Source organism: Melospiza melodia, chromosome 3 (assembly GCF_035770615.1).
Source record: "Melospiza melodia melodia isolate bMelMel2 chromosome 3, bMelMel2.pri, whole genome shotgun sequence".
NCBI lineage: Eukaryota > Metazoa > Chordata > Aves > Passeriformes > Passerellidae > Melospiza > Melospiza melodia.
Window position 1 is genome coordinate 54,731,278 of NC_086196.1, and position 18,076 is coordinate 54,749,353.

The window sequence follows — 18,076 nt, forward strand, 5'->3', positions numbered from 1 at the left end:
AAGAGAGAAGGTGCAAAAACCATTCAACAGAGAAAGAAGCTTTATTGGTAATGGCTTATGGAGAGTTGCTCTATAGCTGTGCTGAGGAATTCTAATTCACAGAAATTCACAGAATGAGAAGAAAAAGGCAATGAAAAGGATTGAGTTCAACCATCATGATGTAAGAACATGTACAGATCTAAAATGTCTGTCAGATGTTTATCAAACCTGTTTCTGAAGTTTCTAGTCATGAAGATCCAAAAACCTCCCCAGGCAAAATTTCAAGTCTTCCCTGAGCCTCCTTTTCTCCCAGCTAAACACCCCCAGCTCCCTCAGTCACTCGCTCCTCACAGGAGTTGTGTCCCAGACCCTTCACCAGCTCCATTGCCCTCCTCTGGACTTGTTCCAGGGCCTCAATGTCCTTCTTGCAGCGAGCTTGCCCAGAGCTGGACACAGCACTTGAGGTGTGGCCTCACAGTGCAGAGTACAGGGTGATGAAACTTACCCAAGGCCTGTCTAAAAGCCCTGTGGTCCCACTGACAGCACTGAGTGAGTCAGTGGCTGGAAGTAGCACCGTGATTAAATAACAAATCCTCTGCTCAGCTCTTACAGAAAACACACACTGCAAGCCAGTGCAGCAGAGCTGCATGATGCTCTCTAGCAAAAGTATAGGATGTGCAAGCATGTACAAATCTTTCTTTCTTCAAGCTGAAAGCCTAAAGAAAGTATTTTATAATTTGATACTGGACATTCACATTCTTTTTTTTTTTTTTTTTTTTTTGTATGTTTACATTACTGTTCAGCTCTTTATCTGTATTTTTCCAAATTAATTTTAAAAACCTTATGTTGAACTTATTCTCACTTAATCTCACTTATTTGTTCTATCAACATTTATTTATCTTTTCAATCTAGTAATTTCTTGTCCTTCTAATTTTCCTAATTTTCATTAAATCTGTGCTATTTTCTCACAAAATTGTGAGCTTTTCTTTACTCCAAAGAGACTCTATTTTTCACTGCATCATAACCTTTATTATGTTTTTGAGTACCTTTCAGTGATAATATTACACTTGGCTATTTTCCCATCGCTCTTTCTCTTTCTGTTTTTAATCTGTATTTCACACTTGCATGCTGTCTTTCCTACACAGAGTATTGCATTGAGAAAATAAAGCTTTTTACCCTATTTATATTAGTTCAAGCCAATCAATATGAAACCTGTTATATTAAGGTAGGAAGGAAAAGGGGAAACTGAGAAAGAAAAGAAAAGCATAATTGCGAACAACAAATTTCCTTATAAGCTTGAGCAGCAATGTGAGCTAGCTTGTGGACAAACATGGCCTGACAACGTATCCTCAGTGTGGTCTGATACTTTTTCCATGCTAGGGATTCGATGTCACTCACTTTTTCCAAAAGCTATCGTCTGCTGCACCCCTCTGGACATTGCCAGCACAGCACGTTCTCCAGAAAATCTCACAGCCTGAAGTGGGATTGCAGCATAGTTTTCATCAGCAAAGATGTGGTTTTACTTGTTGCTATTAGAACATCGGCGTAAAAATCTCTCTGCTTTTGATTGTTCTAAGATTTAAATTAACTCCAAGAGAAAAGTCGTTTCCATGCTACTTGCAAGCAGATCTAGAGTGGTTTCTGACTTCTGCATCTGTAGTCTATGGTATTTGCTACCTGAGGACAGAGCAGGTAGTGCTGTCAGTGACAGAAAAAGCAAGGCTTGGCTCCCCATAGTTCACATCCCTGCTCATCATGTCCCACTGCATCTCCTGGTAACCTCACTTCTCTTTGTATTAAACTGGGGAATCTTCAGGTCCTGCATGCCCTTCTACCCACCTCCCCCAAATGGTCCCCTAGTCCTGCTTCCTCCCACTCATGTCCCCATAATGTCTCTGTGAGTTGTTCCTGGCTTCCATGAGGACAGCCTGCCTCTCCCACAGCCTTGTGGCCCCAGGATTCACCTGTGCATGTGCTGACATGCTGCTTGGAGGGTACAGACTGGCTGGCTGGCCAAGCAGAAAGCAGTGGTGATTGTTTCCACCATGAGTGTCTTCATAGAAATTTTGGGTTCTTTTCTCTGTTTAACCACGGATTTTCTGAAGCCTTGTAGGAACATCCTTGTAGGAATATCCTTCTTTCAGATGTGATACAGATTGAATGATAGCTCAAATCCTGTCTGTATAGGTTGGGATGCAGATGAGCTGTGGATGATGTTGGCATATAGACACAGCTCACCACAAAACAGTTAGTTAGGACCAAAGACTTATTCTCCTGCTAGTGTCACTCCTGCCTGTTGTCACTACAGGTTACACATTGGCTAAGAGCCCTCTGCAGTGTGACAAAGCTGAGGCTAAAAGCCCACAGAAAGGCCACTCCCCCACTGCCCCCTCAGCAGCTCAGGGTGCACGTCCCAGCTGTGCCCTGGAGCCATGTACCTTTTGGCCACTGCCTTTACCCCAGTGACTCCCAGCACAGAGGGGAATGTGCAGGGCTCCCACCTTCCTCCCCGCTGTGTTCCCATCTGCCCTCCCCATCCCAGCTAAAGGCTACCCTGACTGGCCAGGCAGGCCAGTGGAAACTCCTGAAGGCACTAAGGCTGCAATGCCTGGCTTGCCTTAGTTGAGCCCCATGGGGTTGACAGATGTGACAGATGTTGCTGAAATGCATGGGGCACCCTGCACACACCCTGAGGTCTGGGCAGACTTGAGATATCAGCAGCTTTGCCTGGAGGCCAAAGGCACATCATACACTGAACCAAAGTGAGTGTGCCTCCCAAGTCATGAACAACAAAAACTAAACCAGAATCAGAAAAGGGCTGAGGGAAGTATTTTTTTAACTCCAGAAAGGGCATGGGAGGGTGTTAAAAAAACAATTCTGATAAGGAGTTAGCATTCTCAGGGTCTGGTTTGGGGGACTGACTTACACAGGAGCATAAATCAGCAGCAGTTTCAATCTAAAGCAGTCTGAGTCTCTGACTGGAAATACAATTGGGACCTAAAGCTGAATACCCAGGACTATATTGAATTAGGTGTGTGGATTGTGTCTTGTTCCCATACTTTCCACCACTATGATCCTCATCTTTACCTTAACAAAGTGATGTCAAGCAATCTGAGGAAAAAAAAAAAAAAAAAAAAACAACAAAAACATGTCCCACAAAAGAAGAAAGTGCCTTCACATTTCCCAGTATCCAGTAGAAATTATTGAGCCTGATTTGGTAATCCATCCAATTCAAAGTTGTTTTCATAGCCACACCATGGCAGGGGGGGCACAGCACAGGAGAATGATTAACTTAATCCTCCTGCCTTGTTTGTTTGATGCTGCCTCACTCTAGTGCGAGTCAATAAAACTTTGTGCACCAACACAATTCCCAGCACACGCCATCTGGGCCAAAATGGGGATTAGCAAAGCTGCCTTTCTCTTCCTTTTCTTGCTCAGCTCAGGTAAGAGCCCTTTGCCTTCTGCTTGCCCGGTTGGGACTGGGGCCAAACACTAGCAGGCTCTGTGTGGTGAAGGTAGGTCCCTAAGTCAATGTGTCACTCCTTTCCTGGACAATGATGGGTTTGATGGGGCCTGGCTGCTCAGAAGGAGCTGCTGTTGAGCACAGAGAGAGCTGTGGTTGCCCCAGGGTTGTGCTCATTTGCAACACCACAAGCCCAGCTGCCTTGGTGTCTGCATGGGCAACTAATGGCCCCAGACAAACCTTTCCCACAGCCAGAGGCAGGGCACCCTTGGGAAGCAGCCTGTCAAAGGCTTGTGCAAAACCCACAGCAGTCAGTCAGAAGTTAGCTCTAATTTCAGCAGGCTTTGGATCAAATGCTAAAGGTAAAGCTGTGTTTACTGCCAAGCATTGTTAAGCACAGTGATACTGATTTTCATCCTTTATGACAGGAGTTTTAAAGCTTTGAAATGGAATATTTAAAACAAAATTAAAAATTAACGGGCTTCTTTATATTCCAACAATTTCACATTTTCTGTTGTCAAACACAATAAAATGTTCTACCTTGTTTTCCAGAGGGCAGTAGGTAGAAATTTACTCCTCAGTAACCTAGATAACCTTTTCCAAGAATATATTCAGAATTCTTTCTTACAGTTCCAAAAGATGATAGGTGTTCCTTTGATGGTAATATATGGATTTCAAGCTTATCTACAAATTCTGTAAATAAATATTCCATATGTAGTATATATTTCAATCAGATTTCAATCAGCTACTGTACTCTCTTGTACTTTGAAATTTTGTATAATTGCATGGCACTTAAATGACTTTTTAAAAATACTGATAAATACATATCAGCACGGTTTTTATGAGTGTTTAATAGTTCAGGTCAGAATATCGGGGACTTAAGGTCAGAATACCAGGGACATATAATTATACGATTGCAGCAGGTTATAAAAGAAAACTGAGAAAGTGGGGGGTTTATTTGTGCCTCTACATCTTTCTTCTGCTTCTTTCTTCCCACGACATGTTGCAGTCATTCAGCTGTGATTCTGTCAGGAGACAGAAATAACCTCAGAGTTTATCATCTTTTACCCAGAATTATGCAAAATAAATTGTGTCTTCACCTGTCCAAGCTACATGGAAAATGGGACTGAAATCCAGAGATGATCTTAACTGCAGAATTCTCAGTTCTAATGTCTGATTCCTTCCCTTCTAGTGAAAGGAGATATACTGGATGACTATTCAAGAACAGATGGTGTTTGGATACTTACTCGAAAGAAACAGTTTTATGAGACAAATGATGAAAAAGAATGCGCAGACAAATGTGAAGCAGAAAGAAATTTTACCTGCAGGTAATTTCTGTTGAATATTAAAACTGTGCCATTGTGGGGGTCTGCATATCAATGATATGTTCCTACCTTTACTCAGAACCACATCCCCATTCTGCTGCAGCAGATTTACAACCTACTACTCACTTTATAATAAATATTCAAGTTCCCATTCTTATCCAACATTACATGGAGAACTGCTTGAGTGTCTCTAGCTGGGTGTTGCTTTGTTTCTCAAGAGTGCAAGATTTCTAGTTCATTGTAGGGACAGTAACTAACCTGAGCAGCTAGGATGATGTTGATAATGTTTTGCCAGTGCAGTTTCTAGTTCCCCACACAATAATTTATTCATGAAGTCATATATCCTGAATAAGTGAGCCACTTGAGAGAAGTAGATAACCCTAACCTCTTACTTGTCTAAAATACTGAGTGCAGTATCTGAAAGATAAGAATGAATATAAGACAGTGCTAGCAAATTAATAATTTATAGAAAAATACTTATAAGTTTAATAATTTGAAATGAATATAAAATATTGCTTCCTATGTCAATATTGCTTCCTTCTCAATTTCAACAGGGCTTTCCTATTCACCAGGAAAAAGCTACAGTGTTTAACACTGGCTGAAAATGCTAAAATGACAGTGACATTTGCCAGCACAGACACAGTTCTTTATGAGAAGATAAGTATGTGTACAATAAGATGTAACATATTTACTCATCAAGTAATGGCATCCTTCTTTTCTCTGCTGCAGTGCTGGAGCAAATCCCTCTATAGGGCAGAAAACTAATAGAGAATTTGGGGGCCAAACAGGAAGAAGCCACATTACTAAAAATGCTGTTCAAGAGGGATCAAACACCAAGGCCTAGATCCATGGTGGTCTCCATGTGCCATTTGAACTGGGAAGTTACTTGTTGCCTTCCTTTCCGACCCAGTTATATAGTCTTCATCTCCTCTCCCCAGGTGTCAGATGTGTCCAGTTTTATTATTTAGACAGGCTAAAATAATTTAGGAGGAACCCATTTTTTCCCAGCAGATTGGTCTCCTGTCCTTGCTCTAACATTTCCATCTTATATTTTGAGGTTTGGGGAGATTCTTCTTGTGCAAACAAGAAAAAGGAAAAGGAAGGGAAAATCAAGATCACTGCCCTCAACAACTGGAAATTTTTCAGTGTCTGTTGCCAATAAAAGCACCATTGACAGGATTTGCATTCTCTGCCTTGGAATCCCACTAGAACAACACCTGGGAGAGTCCGAGGCTAAGATGAATCAAAAGTTTGGGGGCCCTTATGTGACAAGTGCATTTTGATAACTATTTTCTGCCTTAAAGGGATGGCTGGGTGACACCCACACTGCAAATATGCTTATGAACAATGCCTATCCAAGAATCCCCAGCTGCTGCTGAAAGACATTCCTATTTATCCCTGTATTATGATAGTATAAGCCTGCATTATTTTGCACACCAAAAACTTGATATAGCTGTTCTCTTTACTTGATTATATAGCTTTATAACAATGCTTCAGAAATGTTTCTCTTTAGATCTCTAGTAGCTGTAACTAATTTAAAATACATTATAGAATGTCTTCAGGCACAAGAGGTTCAAAACATGAGTAAAACATGGTCCATCACATGCAGATGAGCTTCAGTTATATCTGCAGATTTTCAGCACCAATGAATGTTGTAACACCACTGAATTTACAAATTTGATTCCATTTCAGTTTACCTTATGCAGTGTAAAAGAGGGATTGGGACAGACTACAGAGGAACAGAAGCCAAGACTCAGAGGGGTATTCCATGCCAGAAGTGGGCAGAAAAAATACCCCACAAACCAAAGTATGTCCCTATTTACATTTCTTTCTGCTGTTCTGAACCTTTTCCAAGTTTCCTCATCTTCATATATATACACAGATTTATAGTACAAGTTATCAAATCCTGTTGTCAGGTGACTTTTAAAAACAAATTGATCTTTATCTGTCTTGTTACTTTTGACTCTACTGTAATGATCTGGGTAAAGAAAGGATGCATTGTCAGCTAGAGAAGTTGTGTCTAAATGTGAGGTGTCTTAAGCAGATTAAATGCTCCTCTCAACACGTTGAAGATTTTTGCTATTGGTAACAGTGGGGTCAGAATTACTCTCCTCTGTATAAAGTGATATCTGTCCAACTCTAGGCTCCTCCTACCTGCCATACAGATAGTAAAAAAAAAAAAAAAAAAAGTTGAGAAAAGTATCCAAGGACCAAATGGATCTGGCTAGGTAGAGTCTTCTCAGGGCCGGCTGCCATTGGGCTCACTGAAGCAAGTGGGGAAGCAGAGGTCCTGTGTCCTCTCATCTAAGCTGAAGGGTTTTTTTAAAAATTATTTTGCTTTTATTCTAATTAAATACACTCGGATACTCTTGTTCAGATAATTTAAAAGTAATTTCGTCTTCTCTGGGAAGATTGCTGTAAGAAGAAGCCCAGCTTCACTTGCTTCAGATCTCTATGAGACCTAGTAGTGTTTGATGAATACTCTAGAAATACACAACTTTTAAAGCAACTCCATTAAGACAAACACATGACAGAGCCACAGGTTGCAGTGAGCTCATTAGATCAATTGGATGCACATATTAAAGACAATAATTGTCCTTTGAGACTGTCATTGTCCTTACAGGCTGTAAGCTCGCTTCTTCGTGGCAACTGGGGCTAGGGAGAAAGCTACTAATAATTGTAGTTAGGAATGATTTTTCAATTTTCATTTATAGATTACAATGGGAAATCAGTTTCTCTCATTTTTACTCTGAATGAATAAAATTCCTTGCTAGCTGAGCAGGTTGAACTTTTCCTTTCCACACCACTAAAGTACTGGCATTAAAATAGAAATTTAATACTATTACAGTTATACACCTGAAAAACACCCCAATGCAGGGTTGGAAGAAAATTACTGCAGAAACCCTGATGCAGATGAAAATGGACCCTGGTGTTACACAACAGATCCTGATATGAGATTTGATTACTGTGCCATCCCAGAGTGTGAGGACCAGGTCATGCACACTGGAGAAGGTATATTTACTTTTCAGAGAAGGATGTTCAAGTAGGTTATATTATTCCTGCTACTTTTTTGTGCTTTATTTCTACAGATTTTTTCAAACTAGAATTTAAATCAAGATGAACTTGAGAAGTTCTCAACAGAGAGGTTTTTTTCCTAATTGGCTTGAGTTACCAAAGTTATTTTGTAAATATGGAAGAACTAAATTTGCTGATATTGTTTGCTTTATCTTTATCTGTCTTGCTACATTTTACTCTACTGGCAGAGAACTGCAGAGATCTGGATAAGGACTATTATTGCTCTTACAGCAATAATTTATTTAATTGTAACAAGGGTAAAGTGCTGTGTGACACACTGAGCTCCCCTTGCTAACAGTACATACAGATACATGACAAATTCCTCCCTGCAAGTGAAACATACTCCTGAAGCATTGTTAATTTGGCCAGGCTGTAATGCACAGCTTTCTGAATTCCCTTCATTGTTAGCTGTAGCAAACCCTACTCATCCTTTCAGCATAATCCTCCATGAATAGGCTGGGGTGTTCCTTGCTACTTTTCCTTCTGCCTAGGACCTCAGGGGGAGTGCATGCAGTGTAACGGCGAGGATTACCGCGGAGAAGCTTCCAGAACAGAGTCTGGACTGGAGTGCCAGCACTGGGATGTGCAAGAGCCTCATATGCATGGATTTATCCTGAAACAGTGAGTGACACTCAGCACCAAATTCATTCCCACAGAGCCTGGGAGAGCCTGCCTGCAGACAGCCTCATTGCTGCACGTGGCTGTTGCTGCCTCCCAAGTTTCTCTCCATTTTCAATGTACAGCTATCCAGAGAAGGATCTGAAGATGAATTATTGCCGCAATCCTGATGGTGAACTTCGGCCCTGGTGTTTCACTACCAACCCGAATAAACGCTGGGAATATTGCAACATTCCTCGGTGCGGTGAGTCTGATTTCCTGACATCACTCCACAGGGTAGCTCATTAAAATTATGCAAGGAGGTGAAAGAAAAGAAACCACAGTTCTGAGTAACCTACAGATATCTCTGTGAATCAGGGAAAGTGCACATTAATAAGCAGAATCACTCATTAAACTTCTATTAGGTAAAATCATGTATGGTCAGTGAGGATGAAGGTGTCACAAAGTGAAATATGGCCAAAGATGTTATGGGAAACCTTAATTTGTCTTTAACCATTTTACTTTTCAACTTACCTGGGAGGCAGGACATTAAGGTTAAATCAGGTGGTGGTTTACTGCTGATCTGCTAACTCACAGAAATCATCTAAATTACCATGTGGCTATACTGTGATATTTTACCTGGGTCTGATCTGCACAGCCAGTGCTGCCTTTTTCCTAGCAAGGCATGAATCCTGAGAAACAGGTTCATGCCTCAGGAGAAAAATCTGGCCTATCAGTGAGCTAGCTTAATCCATTAAGTTGAGCACACTAAATCTGGATATTTCCAAGGCACTGAATAAAGAGGTAACATTCCCTATTGTAGAAGTGGATTGCACTTCGAGAAAAAACAATTATAAGTGTGGTTTTTCTCTCTAGAGATTGCTTTCTTATATATCTGCACTTGCCAGTGCTCTAAGCAGTGGTGTATGTTTGCTAGATGTGGTTCTCTTAGCATGCTCAATTACTGATGGCAGAATAACTATTTATAGACTTTTGTATGATAAATTGTGACAATTACCATAGCATTTCCATCCTGCACTTAAAACTTTAAGTTTAAAGAACATACCAACCTTTTAGGGTCACACTCATGTCCTTGCGGAATTCTGTATATTGTAAGGATGTGCTGTAAGTTAATTTTCCATTTGCCCTCTGCAGGTTCTAGGCCTCTGATCATTACTCTTGTTTTCTTTGCTGTTCCCCATATGGCAGACCATTTCACTTTCTTTCTTTTTTTCACTATTCCTTCTGTCCCTCTTCCCCAGTTCACTGACTGCAGAGGTTCAACTCTGAAGGCTGCTCTGCTTTCTCTCACAATTTCTTCTTGGTCCTTTCTGCCCTTCCACACTACCTGTGTGTATTGTATTGAGTACTGTATTATTATAATACAATACTCGACAAAACTCCATCTCACTTGGGTTTACAAGACTGTGCAAGACTATTCTGCCTTTCCTGCTCTGCTGTCAGGGGACAGTAGGCACAGAGTCTGGCTCAACCCAGTCAAGTTATTTACTAGCTGCTGTAAAAGGGCAGACACAGGACATCCATCTGGCAGTCTGGAGGCCCATAAAAATGTCCTCCTTGATTTTTACATGGCTTTTAACCAGTGTAACCTCTGCTGAAATAAAAAAAATACATCTTCAACATTACAGAAACAAAGGCATTCATATATTTTTGAAAGCATTACTTAACAGTATTTTCCTCCCCTTCCCTTTTCTTTTTTTTCTCTTTTCCTGTTACAGCTACACCCCCACCAGTCTCTGGCCTGGACTCCCAGTGTCTTTCAGGGAGAGGAGAAAACTATCGAGGAAGGATAGCCATCACCGAGTCAGGAAATGCCTGCCAACACTGGAACACGCAGTTTCCTCACAAGCATGGCTGGGTTCCTGACAGATACCCCTGCAAGTATGCTGAACCTCATCATTTTAACAAATACCAAAGAACAGTTGTTCCCTATCAATCCACATGCAGAGGCAAGAGGAGGACAGGTTTTCCTCATTTATGCTGTTAAGTTGTAATTCTCACTGTTTGTCAGTGCTCATTACTTCTGTTCAGGTCTTGCTCTTCATATTTTTTCTGCCTCTCTGTTTATTCTCATGTATTTTTCTCACTTGTCTCCTTCACATCCCACAGCAGAGCTATAGTTAGTTCACTAATTTTATGTTAAAAATCCTTTGGCTGTGTTTTGGCACATCTTCAATGCATTACTCTTCTGAAGAGTGATACTCCAAGGACAGCATACTCCCATACCTTGTGCTCCAAGGTCAGAGGAGCTGGGTCTGCAGAGCATTACTGATGTGCAGGAATAGCTGGGACTGACCTGGTTTATAGCTCTGTAGTTTGATCCTGCAAGTTTTCCTAGGGAGCTGGAACCCTGTCCGCTCTCACAGGGCAGAAAGCAGCGTGCATCAGTTCTCCTATGTACACATTCCAGCCTTGCCTGGCTCTTACTGTAATCTCAGGGATATCAGTGCCTTGTGTTTTGAAGTCAGCTCTCACTGCTGCATCGTGACCTCAACAACAAGAGCAGAAAGTGTAGGCATTAGAAGAGTTCTTCCTATATCTTCAGCATTCAGACTGTGAAGTTGAAGACCACTGATTAGTCCCAAAGGAGTGATGCACAGGTTAATCAATCTCCAAAAGGAATAAATACACCACTGAGCTGAATTCTGCATGCAGTAGTTGTTAATAGTCATGGACACAACTCTTCTGGATTTCTGTGACTGGTTTAAAGTCTGTGTTCCTATTTCTTGTTTTAAGGGGCTTAGAGGAAAACTACTGTAGAAACCCTGATGGAGAGAAGAAGCCTTGGTGCTACACCACCAACAGCAACATTAGATGGGAATATTGCACAATTCCTCCCTGTGACAGAACAGAAGAAGGGATTGCTGGTATGAATAGTGGACTGTAATTGAGATAAGGACTTCAAACCAGTGAAAGATTCATTGTTTCATATTATAAATGTGCTTAATTTTTTTTTTCAGTCACTTTGTCACTCTTAATGTTTGTCTGCCTGGCATGTTGCAAAATCTGCCAAATATTAAACTTTGAGTGGTTAGGAAAATACAGTGAAAGATACAAATCACAAGCTGAACTCAATAGAAGAATTACAAGATGAAAGATATTTTTGTTTTTATATTACTTTCTTCCCAAAGGTAGGCCAATTATAGCAAATTCATTGAAAAATAAAAAGGTTTAAAGGGATGAAAAATTGCTAAACAAAATTAACTCCTAGTTTTGGAAGTTAGCCACAAATGAGATGATAAGAGCTTCCAATGTAATTAAAAATCACATTGAAACATTCATTCATTTAAGCACAAAATTAACAAGAAAGTCTTAGCACAATCAAAAGGACAATAGAGAGACTGAAGTTTAACATAATGTCTGTTTGAGAAATATCATGGACAAAATCACCAGTATCTAATCTTTGAGGATTTTGCATGAGAACTTTCTTATCTTTAATTCTGACATGTTCACTTATGCCAAGATGAAACTGGTGAACCCTTCACTGAAAAACATCTGACGTAAGATGTTAAAACTGTGAAATGTTAAAACTGTGAAAGTTTTCTCAGCCCTTCTGCTGCAGGTGTGATGACTTCACTGGATACTGTCTGCATAAACGAGTCGTTCATTTTTGTCATCCTGCGTGTTTGAGGCTTTCTTGTGCCTGCTCGGTAAGAACATTAAAATCACGATGCCAAAGACCAGTTTCTGTTGTTTGCTGCAGATGTGCCTGTACAAGCTCCCCTAACAGAGGAGTGCTACCGAGGCAAAGGGCAGAGTTATCGTGGCACAGCTTCAGTCACTGTATCAGGGAAGAAGTGCCAGGCCTGGAGCTCCATGTTCCCACACAGGCACATAAAAACCCCGGAGAAATTCCCGGACGCGTACGTTTATCTCACCTTTTCTCGCTTTCTCTGGCAATAACTGCTGCTGGTTGTATTACCTTTGCACAGCTATGCTTTAAAACACTGCTAGGGGAAATATCGATCAAAGAGAACTTTTCTAATGTACAGAAATGTTTTCTGTTAGTCTCATTTGTAAGAATTGTGTTTTCTTGTTACCTAAATTCTGAGTAAAATACAGCTGTGTCCCTTACTCTTAAATATGATCTGCAACCAACACCAGGAGACTTGCATCCAGAGACAAGGCATCTACTGAAATATGTGTTTAGTTTATGAATTTGAAACTTGCTGTTGTGGCCTTTCTAATGATTTAATCTGGGCAGGACACAGCATTTATGATACAAAACACACAGTCAGATATGTCATGCTCAGAAATGCCAACTGAGTGTTCTTTGCTATTGGAATTGGGCACCCAGAATTCTGTGCACTGAAATTTCCCCTTGAGTTAACTTCTTCAGATTAACAAAACTGTACCAGGAATGACTGGAGCAGTGACAAGCTAACCAAAATCACTAATGTGCCAGTTTTTAGTAAGGGCAGGAGAGCAAAAGGATTACAGGAGCAATTGTGAGGAAAATGTGGAATTCATGTGTTCTGTCATATTCAGAGAAAAAGCACTTCAGTTATTTTTTATTCTGAGACCATGCTGTGATTTAGGAGGGGGAAGTACTACAACTCTGCAAATTATTGAAAAGAGAAATTCTACTTGCCCATGCCCCACCCAGCACAGACATGGGATTCCTCTCACTGAAGTCAGTAGAGGACTACCCTGTTCAATAGAAATGGGGTTTGGGCTGTAAGATGGGATCAATTGCATAAGCATTTGTTTGCCATTCTTCTGAATATGAGAAGGAACCTTTTAACATTTAAAAAATTTTTGAAAAGCCTAAGTTCCCCATAATAGTATGAATTTTCTTGCATATTTATTACTAATTCACACATTCTGACAATTGTGTATGCTCACATACACCTACTTGTAATTTTTTTTAAATTGCCATGTGGGGTAATTATTTAGGTACTAGTACATTGAAATATTACAACCAGATATAAGCCAGTAGTTGAATTGTTTCCTTATTCATAAATACATTCAGGATTCCAATGCACATGTGAAATACAACTCTTCACTAGCATCACAGCCTCAGATGTTCTTGCTGGTAATAGGATATCTGACCAAAAGTAAAACCAATAAATCTATTATTTGTACATAGTAGATGTACATAGTACATTCTTTTGTCAAGATATTCCTGTGCTTACTTTCAGTCTTGTGCAGCATGACTGTTGACTTTATTTGTGCAGGGATTTGAGGGAAAACTATTGTAGAAACCCAGATGGTGACAGCAGCCCGTGGTGTTTCACCACTGACCCCAACACGATATGGGAGTACTGCAATCTCAAGAGGTGTGATGATCATGCACAAGAGCCTGCACCAAATGCCTCCCCTGGAATGATGGAACAAAACACTGGCTGGACTACACCCACCACATCTGGTAACAGCTGGCTATAACCATCACCTCCTGTAGTGCCTATGGTAAATAGCAACCTATCAAAATTATTCTTGAGTCTCATGGTTTAACCACAGCCAGAAACTAAGTACCATGCAGCTGCTCACTCATTCCCCCATCCCTTCGTTCGTGGGGAGGATAATTTTTTAAAAAGTAAGTTTCATGAGATAAGAATGGTTTAAAAATTGAAACAAAATTATGTACAATAACTATAATAATAATAGCAGCAATAATAATAGTAATAATTGTAATGAAAACACAAGAGAGAGACAAAACCCAAAGAACAAAAGGGATGCACAATACAATTGCTGACCAATGCCCAGCCTGTCCCTGAGCAGCAATTAGTGGCTCCATCCAGTGCATGTAATGCTTAAGCATGTTGTTCTATGGGATGGAACATCCCTGTGGCCAGGCCAGGTCAGCTGTCCTGGCCATGCTTCTGCCCAGCTTCTTGTGCACCTCCTCACTGGCAGAGAAGGGGAAACTGAAAAGTCCTTGAGTTAGAGTAAGCACTACTTAGTAACAACCAAAATATCAGTGTGTTGTAATTGTTATTCTGATATTAAACCTAAAACAGGGCACTCTACCAGCTACTAAGAAGAAAATTAACTCTATCTAAGCCAAAACCAGGACACTGACTAGGCTTGCAATGTAACAATTACATCCCTCCTGCAGCTCCCTGATCTGTACTGCTGCATTTTGCAGCAAGCGCTTTGTATATCTCCTGTAGCCTATGTCCTTTTACAGTGCATTCTGAAGGAATTCACCTTTTTCATTTAGGTGAACAAGAGGAAAAGGACATTTCTCTAGCTGTGTGCTATTGAAATATGTGACTCTTATTATCATAAGAATTTTGCTTGTGTTGTGCTTTATGCTTTCAGAAGGGTGACCTTAGCTTGTATTGTTCAAAGGCAGATTAGTTTTGCAAAATTAGATAAATGAGGTTTTGCTATGTCCTGTTTTGTTACTTCCTTAATTAACAGCTCACATTGGTCAAAGGTGGCAGGGTTGAACACAAGACACATTTCTAAATTGAGTTGAGTGCTCTTCTTACATGCAGCAGAAAAGAAGTACCTGTAGCAAAGTCCTTGTTAGCAAAAGTTGCTCCTTCAGTCTAATGGGCTGCAGAAATATGCTTCTCTCATGGAAGTGCTTACTGATACCAATTTAGCAAAAATCTTGAAGACTTTCCAGATATTTGCAATATGTTATAGAAAATGTTCAGCCTGAAGTTCCTTGATATCAATATATAATCACCCTGAATTTATGAATGGAAGTGTTAAAAATCATTAATTTTGTGGTGCATTTACTTTGGGAAGCATAGATAACTGTAGGGTAAGAATAATCTAACTTTGACTATAAGCAGGTAAATGCATATAATTTGGACTTTCAAGGCTCAGAAATAGTTTCAGAAGCTCAATGTTTCTGCATGAAGCCTAAGAACTGAGGTATACACAGCATTTTTTCCTTAACTCACACAGTCAACCAGAAAAGCAGGAAAATTGTGTAAGGGAATATCTTACTCATATTAGCCCAATGTTGTGAATATCCCACTCACCTGAAGCAAAGCTTGTAATATACTGAATATACTGTATATATACTGTAATATACTGACTTAGAGATTGTGGGCAGTGTGTTCATTGGTAGAGTCAAAAATCATCAGACACAGGTATTCATATCCTGCTATGCCTGCCTTTTAAGGAATTCAAAGCATTAAAACTGTTAAATTATTTTTGTCCAGATCAAGTAGATCGGAGATGTGGAAAATTAGGAAAGTTCCAATTTTTTACATGTAATTTATGTCACAGTGATCTGGGGATGTACTCACACCCATGACTGGTGGATCTTCAGACCAAGAGCATGGCCTGGATGCTTAGAGACAAGGGGTTTTTCACTCCCAATTATTTTATTCCAGCAAGTCTAATAAAACACTTTCTCTCTCTGCAGTCCTGGTGTCAGTCATATTTTAAAGCCTTTGGAGCTACAATATTATTCCTGCCAGTGTTTTGCTGTTTGCATGCCTAGTGTCCCCATTACTAGAGAAGTTACTTCATATTTTCTTTTCCTCCCTAGGCTGAAGTTGGAGGATCTCTGGTGTGCCAAGAGAACAAATTTGTCCAGTATGGAGTCACCCCTTGGGGACTGGACTGTACACAGCCATCAAAGCCTGGTTTTGCCCAAATTCCTGGTTTCGTTTCTTGAATCAAGAATGCAGTAGCTTCCCACTGAATCTGGATGCAGGCTAATTTTTCTGGAAAGCAGTCCCTGTGTCAGAAACAATATTCCAAGTATGGTTTTATGACTAGTTTTTAAAAGTATGTAATAATTCATAGGAATCCTCAATAAATACCACCACTGGCTGAGTTTAAGCAGCTATTGCAAAGCAGTAGCCAAGCTGAGCAATTGCTACTGTCTGTCGGAGTGTTCCTTTTGTACCTGTGTGATTCAACATGGTTGCATGTGACAGCAGCTGTAAGGCTCCTACTTCACCCCTGTTACACCCCAAATACTCAATCCAGGAATTAAATTGAAGGTTCTTTACACTAGTTGGCACAAAGAGAAATCCCAACCAGATACTCTCAAGAGGTGAAAAATCACACAAAAGGTTATTGGCAAAAACATAGAAAATAAAGGGACTTTGGCAAAAGGATTAAATACGACACCATATTCACTTATCATAGCATTACTTAGCATTAATTTAGTACTTAGCATTTACTTAGCCCATTTCACCTAGAAACTTTTAAACCTATGAGATCTTACATTACTCACAAAGTTCCATGAAAAGAGAATTAGGATAAAAAAAGAGAGACAGAGAAAGACAGAAAGACAGGAGAGATTTAGAAGAACTCACATAGAGTTACCACCTCCTAGGATTCCATTGTGGGTGAGATAGGAACTCCAAGAAGCTGGCAGGGTCCAGACCATGTGCTGGCCCTGTGGTCCATCTGTTAAGCCTCCATGGATCTTTCTCCTAAGGAGAGACTTGCAGTCACTTGGCCAGTCAGGGGCTGGGTTAGCACCACACCCCCATGTCAGTGATTGATTGATTGATTGATTGACAGCTCTGCCAGGGCTGAGGGGGGCTGGGGGCAGGGCAGGGCACCACCTCACCTAGCAGCACATAAGCAAGCATTTCAAGCATCCCAAAAAGTGGCTGAGGACACTAAACTTACCCAGCCTCTGACAAGGATCCTGTGTCTCAAGACATCAGCTGGGACCACGGCACTGGGACCTTTCCTCTTTCGGTCTCATCAGGGTCCCATCTAGAGACAGAGGAGAAAGGAAAGCATATTGAAACTCATATAATGGGCAATTGCTATACCAGTAAAACCTAATTAACACCTTTTTATGCAGTTCTTTTCCCCCCCACCATCTCATGAGTCCTAAAATCACAGGATAATCAGGCTCCAGAGGGTGAGTTCATGCAGCAGTCTTTTAGCACCTAAAGAAATCCAGCAGATCATCTGTGATTCCCCGTGCTCCTGGAGGCATCACTTTCCTACTTTGAGGTTTAGCATTCTCTAACATTAGATAATTCACACATCTACTTGTGATAATTGTTGGACTTGTAAGCCGAGTTCCAAAACAAGCTTGGCAAATTCAATTTAGGCCCCCTTGCCTTTTGGTCTCCACAATCTTACATGTCCAGGTAACCCTACAACAAACAAATACACATGTCCCAGATCACCACCCTTATCCCTCCAACCAAGCAGGTTTCAGGGAGATTCCCAGAACCTGTACTCAGGGAGAGAGAAAAGGTCAGTGGACATCATGGGAAATGACATACAGTACAATTCTACTACTGAAATGATCTGGATTGCCTCAGGGGTGAGAGTTAAAGAGAAAATAAAACTCATTCATGCCAACCTCCTCAGCATGTCATTTTCAGGGTCATGATTTCAGAACATAAGCCTTTTCAACTTAACCAATCCCTTCAGTGGTTCTCCAGCTTAAATCTTTCTTTTAATCCTTCCCTGTCTACAGCTGGAAAGAATCAGGAGCTGGGTTAGTATGGCCTCCAGTGAGTGACTGATTGATTGATTGATGGATTGATTGACAGCTCAGCCAAGCTGGGGGTCTGGGGGTGGGGCACTGTCTCACCAGAAGCAAGACCTGACCCATCCTCAACCAGCACTGGTTTGAGACACTCAGCTCATCCAGCCTCTGACAGCCACCCCATATCTCAGTACAACAGACTGGAACCACCACACTGGGACCTTTCCTCTCCTGCTC

General features: G+C 40.8%; 1 protein-coding gene across 3 annotated transcripts; it reads left to right on the forward strand.

The window, feature by feature from the left end:
• The first annotated feature begins 3,317 nt into the window (after nt 1–3,317).
• Nucleotides 3,318–16,252, forward strand: LOC134415856 (plasminogen-like). 3 transcript variants are annotated; one of them, XM_063151790.1, is made up of 12 exons: nt 3,324–3,422; nt 4,635–4,770; nt 5,322–5,428; nt 6,460–6,574; nt 7,616–7,779; nt 8,334–8,463; nt 8,586–8,704; nt 10,179–10,341; nt 11,197–11,327; nt 12,164–12,323; nt 13,638–13,869; nt 15,917–16,252. In XM_063151790.1, exons 1-11 carry the CDS (start codon nt 3,374–3,376, stop codon nt 13,843–13,845), a joined length of 1,482 nt encoding a protein of 493 aa, XP_063007860.1. In that variant the 5' UTR covers nt 3,324–3,373; the 3' UTR covers nt 13,846–13,869; nt 15,917–16,252. The 3 variants fall into 3 exon arrangements, with proteins under 3 accessions (XP_063007862.1, XP_063007860.1, XP_063007861.1); XM_063151791.1 differs by having other exon boundaries at nt 13,638–13,828; XM_063151792.1 differs by lacking the exon at nt 5,322–5,428 and having other exon boundaries at nt 3,318–3,422.
• Nucleotides 16,253–18,076: the final 1,824 nt, after the last annotated feature.